We start from the raw sequence: 7306 nt of genomic DNA, 5'->3' as shown, positions 1-7306 counted from the left end.
TCTCTATTACACAGGTGAGAGGAAGCTAAATAAAATTTGAAAGGCTGTATTTAAAGTCTCAGAATTTTACTCAGTCAAGGAAGCATGTTTCTCTTTCTTCCAAAATAAGATATTACATCAAAGATTACTTCCCTTTGTCCTAAAAAAAAAAAAAAAAAAAAAAAAAAAGGGGGGGCAGGGGACGGGGCAAATTCTAATAAAAGCACAAGAATCACCATTGCTTTTCTCCATTGTTTTGTTTTGTTTTTTCTTTTATATAGTAATAAAGAAAAAGGATGGATGTAAGAAAGGTGCACAATTATGAAAGTAATTAAATAAAAAATATAATCAGAGAAATTTCATGTCATTTTAAAACTGCAAGAGTTTAGATTACTAAACACAGATCATATATTGCTATACTGCAATCTATTGCAAACCAGAAGTAACACCTGAGCATTCAGGATTATCTGGGCAATATACTCACTAGTGTTTGGGAAGGAAGACAGATTTTCCATACTAACAACCTTCCCATTAAAAGTGGAGTTAATCTAAACTCCCAGTATCTATTTTTGGGAAAATAGCCTGCATGTCCTGACTCTGGGGCAGCCTATCATTATTGCTTTTGGATGTCACGAAAGTTTGTTCTGTGATTCAGGTTGGAATTTTAGGAATCTTATTAGTACAACGCAGGAGGTTAAAAGCTCAAGAAGCCAATTTTAAGCAACAGACCCAAAGACCTCAAGCAGCTATTACGTAAAAGATAAAAATACCAATTTTGCCAAGCTACTGGAGGGTTCCAGGAAACGCCATGCATTTCTAAAACAAAATTTTGGTGTAACTGGTTTAAAGTAAGTTTCAGAAGTTTAGGTCAAAACCAGATTTGAAATCACATTTCAGAAAACAATATTCCCATCAATTTTATCTACACTAAGACACTGAATCAGTGCACAGGGCAAACATGCAGCTGGAGACTAAAATGCCATTTAACTGAATACACATATCAGGCTGTTCCAACCATTTATCAGACTTACAAAGACAAAACAAGATATTACCTAGTCTCAGAACCTTTTCATGCTTGAATTAAATTTAAAAAAAAAAAAATCATATTTCCAGTTTACTTAAAATTTGGTTTGGGGAATCTTCTTCAACCACTGAGCTGCCACTCAGTTGGCCAGAGCTTCACAGGACTTGTTGCAAGACATAGTTCATCCTCATAAGCCATGCAGGAAGCAGAAGCTATTTCAGAGAAGTTTATTACACTGTTATGGTAAGATGCTATATGCTTGCTGATCTTGATATTGGTTAATCATCAAATAACAATTTTACTGTGTTGAGTACTGCACAAGGACACTGAGAGGTGAACAACTCTCAGAAGTTCACAGTTTTAACAAACTTGATGTACCACATGCTCCCTTCACCCCCGCCCAAATCAGCAATGTGATAAAGCCTACATCATATTAAGGTTAACCTACCAGACAGCAGAAGAAAGAAGAAGAAAAAGGGAAGAGATGGCAGGAAGGTGAAAAAGATTGGCTTTTCATAATCTTCAGTAAAAAATTTTCTCTCCCTCTTCACACTGTTTTTTTCCCCTCATAAATCAATACTCGTTTTCCAAATCCAGAACAGAAACTGCTCAGATTGAAGCCATTCTAGAAAAAGTTGATTCATAGCCATCTCCTACAGTTGTAACTGCCTGGTCATGTGCCGTACCATAACAGAAGTCACCAAATCTCAAGTCAAAAAGCGCCTGCAAATCCTCTTCAACTAATCTGAAAATCACGGTTCAAGATTCCTTCTATGGAGACTGACAGTGTGACAGCTTACAGTGAAGATGTGAGAGCTTAAGTCTGACTACCTGTGAGAATTCCCAGGGCTTTCTGAAAAAGCACATGGCACACAAGCCCTGCAAAAATTTCCTGTTATGGCACTTTATGTATTACCAGGACAGTGAATCAAAAGACAGAGCAAAAAAATGAGCATGCACCAGTTAATGGAACAGTGACAGAAGGCTTCCTGGGAAGCAAGGATTCAGCACGTGTAGTGGTTGCTCTGGAAGATGAAAATGCCCCCCTTCTGTCTCCCTTTACTTAGCTTTTATATCTGAGCTGATGTCATATGGTATGGAATATCTGTTTGGTTGGTTTAGGTCAGCTGTCCTGGCTATGTCCCCTCCCAAGATCTTGCCCAGCCCCAGCCTGCCATTGGGGGGGGTGTGTGTGTGTGTGTGTGTGTGTGCAAAAATGTTGGAGAGACAGCCTTGATGCTGTGCCAGCACTGCTCAGCAGTAGCCAAAACACTGGTGTGTTATCAACACCCTTCTAGCTACTGATGCAGAGCACAGCACTACGAGGGCTGCTATGGGGAGAATTAACTCCATCTCAGCCAGACCCAATACAGCAATCTGTATAGTAAGTATTTTTTCCTGAGAAAGTTAAAGAGAGTAATTAACACTACACTACTTCACATATTTTACTCTATTTATTTGAAGTCATATATAAATTATTGCATCTGTGAACATATATTCCTCATTAAGTTACATTATGCAAACTTGGGAATAAAGTTTACTTCCACAGCAGAACTCTGGGAATGGGAAGCAGTGGGAAGACTTACATGCTATTACCTCACCTTGGGAGTCTATGGAACATAGAGCATTACAGATGCAAAAAGCAAGAAACATTTAATAGTCAGGAATACAGTAACTCCAAATTAATTTACTTAATATCAACATTACTACAAAGTTCCTTGATTTGCTAACACAATGATGCACTTAGGGCTTTACTTTCAAGCTATTCCTTTATCTACTTACTTGAAAATGCATGAGAAAGCACACACATACTTGTTTCTCTTACCAGGCATGTAACATACCATATCATGAGAATACAAAGTATCACACAAAACCGGTATTCTTACATTTACATAAATCCTCAAAGCCTATCTTGAAATGCTGATTACAAAGGGGTCAAGTTTGTGCTCCAAAATGCTGAACCCTCAAAGAGGAGGTTTTTGTCATCTCTGTTTGAACACAGTCTTCAGATGTAGAGACAAACAAAAACCTAACAAAACTCCACCATGCAGGAAGTGTCGAAGCACCTGAAACCATCGAAATCAGTGGGACATTTTGCCAGCAACTTGACAAAATTCTGAACATTTTTCTGGTACAAACTATGCTCAAAGGGATAACATCATAACTCATGAATATAGAAAGTGTGTATTAATGACTTTTCTACTTACTGCTTACAAAAATACACTAAACCAGATAAGAGTTTAGGAAGGAAGTAAAGCACTCAAATATTAAAACCCCAGACTTAACCATAACATGCTTGCTTCTTCATCCTGCCTGTAACTATGTAATTACATACTGTTCTCATAGAGGAAACTCAATGTATAGCATGGACAGTACTTCAGGAAATGAATCAGCTGTGAAACAAGTCTTCAACCATACATGTTTATGGACACTGCATCTGACCAAGTCATGAGAAATGTTCAGCACCCAACCCTAATGGTATAAAACCTTTTGTGCAATCAGTATGCAATTAAAATACCAAGTGTGGAAGCAACAATGGGAAACATACTTGAAGGTAACAATAGGGCTTTGTAAAATACCTCTTAGAAAAGTAGGAAAAAAATTTGCATCTAGAAACAAAGATACTACGCTTAAGTTCCAAAACCTTTCACTTTAGCAGGAACACCAGAGATATCAGAGGAACTCTTCAGAAATGGTTAAGATATCACCAGTTAAATACTGGGAAAAATGACATCAATCCTCTTCATCCCTTCCAATGCAAAGTCAAAGTTTGTAGACAGATGGGGAAAAAAAGATACAGTTATGCTTTCAAGTTCTGACGATGCACCTGCTAAGGTTAGACTATCCTCAACTGGGCAATATGAAAGACTTTTGGTACTTTAACCACAGGTCACAGCTCCTAAGGTGAGGAGCTTCAGAAGCAGAGTACAGTGACTATCACAGTCAGCAGCTGGACAGAACTGTAAGAAACTCTGACCTACACAAGAATGCCTGGCTTACATGTAAAGGTAGGCCACAAAGAAAGAGAAGAACATGCAGCTTGTGAGAAAGTACTAACTTCAAGTTTGTGTAGCAAGACAGACTGTTGCCTAAAACAGCCTAAATTTATTTGCTTTTAGAACTGGAATCATATAATAAACAGAGCAGAGGACTATACAAAGGGAATAAAAAAAAGCCGCATTTTAAACTGCTGGATGCCACCCTTAAGAAGTGGATTCTGGCCTTGTTTCACACACAATTTCATGCAAAGGTAAACAAGTCATTTCAGACCACTTTTCACAAGCAATCAGTAACATTGTTCCTGTTTCCAGAATATTTAGGCTTTCTCCTTTTATTAAGTTATTGACATTCCCTCAATTACTAACCAAAGGGCACAAAAATATCAAGTTCTCTGAAAAGTAAGTCAGAAGCACTCGGGCAGCACATAGTACTATTTCACAGCCTCTCTAGATTGCAATTCAGTAAGGTATTAGAAAGCTGGATTAAACTGTTAACTGTTTTCACTAAACAAAGAGACTGTATCAAAACACTTAATGCAAACAGCCTCACAATTTTCCTTTAGCCAATCCATTCTACGGCACGTTTGCAGAAAGACTGAATAGTAAAATTTCAAAAGCAAGCCTCAAACAAACTGCATTAAAGTTGATGGGAAAGGAAGTTCCAGATCCAACATTTACTGACAAAAAGCAGTAATTCTCTCAGTATTACTACACAGGTGTATTGTTTACAATTTAGACTAAACTCTACATTACGCATGTTAAAAAATAAAAATATTCCCGTAAGGATAACCCAGGCTAATTTCACTCTTGTAACATGGCCTAATATACCTTTTATAGGGCAAGCTAGTCTGTAATAGCACGGTTGGTGCGCCGTACTCAACTCATTCACATGGAACACAACGTGGGGTTTTAATGAGTTGAAAAGATGAGAATGCAGACAGCTCACAAGATGGTGAGCTTATCAAGACTGACTTTCTTTCACGACCTTGAAACGAAGGTTCTTTGCCCCTTTTTCCTTTTGTTGCTTTACCTGCTTCAACTGCTACCTTGGAAAAGCCCTAAATTTCATTTTACCACTAGGTAGCTCTAGAAACTGAAATTCATACAGCCTAGCTAAAAAACCACTTAAAATATACAAAGCCTAAACATATAAAAGGTCTTGGCTGTCCTTTACATACTACCATTTTAGATTTCATAATTAAAGAAATCGCATGCAAAATAGCAAACAAACCAAAGCTAGTATTTTAGTAGAGGACTATATACTTCAATTCTCAGATAAGAAGTCAAGCACAAGCCACAACTCTTACAGCCTAATTCCCTTTTGCTGCAAATCAAACAGGGTATCACTTTTTCTACCCTCTGTGGCCCCAAGAGAACATACGATGATATTTTTCTTGCCTGAAATATTTTAACATCCTAAAGTCTCCCTCTTGCCAGCCTTGTTCTAAACTTAAACTTGGTTCCTTCAAATTTCGTCATGCACCAGCATTCTTGCTCTACCTTCAAGTGTAATATCAAAACCAGATAGAACTAAAGCTCCACAAGTGCTGAGTAGTACCCAACAACCACCCCTTGTATGTTAAATAGAACGTTCCTATGTTTATATCTGAGCATGACTTTTACCCTTTTTCCTGCAGTGCCAGATCACGTAAACTAACTAGTTCGACCTACTATGCTTCCAAAATTACTTTCTACAGTACTACTACCTCATCAGTTTTGTATTTACAGACTTGATTTCCCTGTCTTTGGTAAAAAGTAACGCATTCCCATTAGTCTTGCTGTTTTTTGACACTTTTCCAGTTTAGAGACAAGGACCAGAATCCATAAGTCATCTTGATAAAGTAATCGCAAGATCAAAATCTTGTATAAGTGCATCCTGCTCATGACTGTCAGATTCCATTCATGTCCTCCTTGTAATCTGACTAATCATTGAAAACTACCAGCCACTTATTTCTCAATGAGCTATGTATTCACAGTGATTTCACTTAGAAAATGCTTCCCCCCTCTTAATGACCTCCTTTTCTTTTTCAGTAGAAAGAGAAGCTGTAACAGTGGATCTCATTTTTCTCGCAATAGCAGAACCCTTAGAACAGAGAATTTAAAATTGTTTTATCCCTTGCCATCCGTCCAACTCTTCAGTTTCAGAGCTAGAAAAAAAACATTCCACCTTCCGCAGTCAGCAGTAATGCAAGGATATCCGACTCCGGAGACTACTGTTACAATTCTCAAGCTCAACAGCTTTACTTTTGTGCCAGCTGCTGAGCCGTCTAACCAGGGTACATCCCCTGGACCTGCAAAACCACCATCCCGACTACCATGAAACACTGCCGACTACTGAGATCCTCACAGACACGCCTCAAGAGGTGTACACTGTTTACAGGCTGGGACCAGGCTCCTCGCTTGCCCGAATTAGCCACTACTACCAGGAAGCAAAGTTGTCCCTCAATAGGAATGTGGTATTTCTTGTCTTTATCACCCCTTCCACTCTACTCCACTGAATGAGTCTGTGACATTATTAAAAATGAAACAAACACGTATCGCAGCCATGAGTGTGACATGACATCAGGGAACTGCGTCTGCCCTGAAGACATTTTGGAAGGAAGAGGCAGATTTCCGTGAGAAAGACACCGACCCACACCGCACACAGAGCCTCCTTCGCCGCTGCCGAATCGCTCCGGGAGCTTTCGGCTCGGGAGAGCTGCGCCAAAGCGAGGAGAGGGCGAGCGACCGGCGAGCGGCGCCTGCCGAGCCGCCCCCCTCCTCACCCCCTCTCCCTCCGAGCCGCCCCGGCCCCGCTCCGCAGCCCCCTCCGAGAGAAAACCCTACCCCGAGCAGCTCCGCAGACGGAGCCCGTCCGCCTACCGGCCCCCGCGCCGGCTCGTACCCTCCGAGTCTCCTCACAACCTGGGAGAGCCGACCGCAGCACGGCTGCCCGCGACAGACCCCAGCCCCACCCCCCCGGCTCTCTTTCCCCTCACGGCTGCCCCCGAGCCCGCGGCCGGCTCCGCGCTTACTTGAGGTGGTCCAAGGAGTGGATGCTGCGGGCGGCCTTCCCGTGCCCGCCGCCCACCCAGCTCCGGGAGCGCCCGAACATGCTGGCGGCGAACGGCTGCTACGGCCCGGGGAGGGGGGCTCTAGGGCTTCATAGCCCCGCGGGGACGGGCGGGCGAGGAGCGAGCGGCGCCCGGGCGGGCGGAGACCGAGAAGGAGCCCCGACAGCCGCGGCCACCGGCGCACACAAGCGCCAAGGCGCATGCGCGGCCGGGGCACGCTGGGAAGGGAGGCTCCCCCCCCCCCCCCCCCC

General features: G+C 41.9%; 1 protein-coding gene across 4 annotated transcripts in view; it reads right to left on the bottom strand.

The window, feature by feature from the left end:
- Nucleotides 1-7178, bottom strand: part of CLEC16A (C-type lectin domain family 16, member A) — a 92991-nt gene extending 85813 nt beyond the window's left edge. For all 4 annotated transcript variants that reach the window (XR_775084.1, XM_010578449.1, XM_010578450.1 and 1 more), the window contains exon 1: nt 7017-7178. Coding sequence is in view for 3 of the 4 variants with exons in the window: in XM_010578449.1 (XP_010576751.1) it covers nt 7017-7096 (80 nt within the window). In the remaining variant the exon portion in view is untranslated. The remainder of the gene's footprint in view (nt 1-7016) is intronic.
- Between the last annotated feature and the right edge of the window lie 128 nt (nt 7179-7306).

The sequence above is a fragment of the Haliaeetus leucocephalus genome, unplaced genomic scaffold (assembly GCF_000737465.1).
Source record: "Haliaeetus leucocephalus isolate CR32 unplaced genomic scaffold, Haliaeetus_leucocephalus-4.0 Scaffold636, whole genome shotgun sequence".
Classification (NCBI taxonomy): domain Eukaryota; kingdom Metazoa; phylum Chordata; class Aves; order Accipitriformes; family Accipitridae; genus Haliaeetus; species Haliaeetus leucocephalus.
Note: the sequence above shows the minus strand (reverse complement) of the source record. Positions and strands in the feature narration are given on the sequence as shown.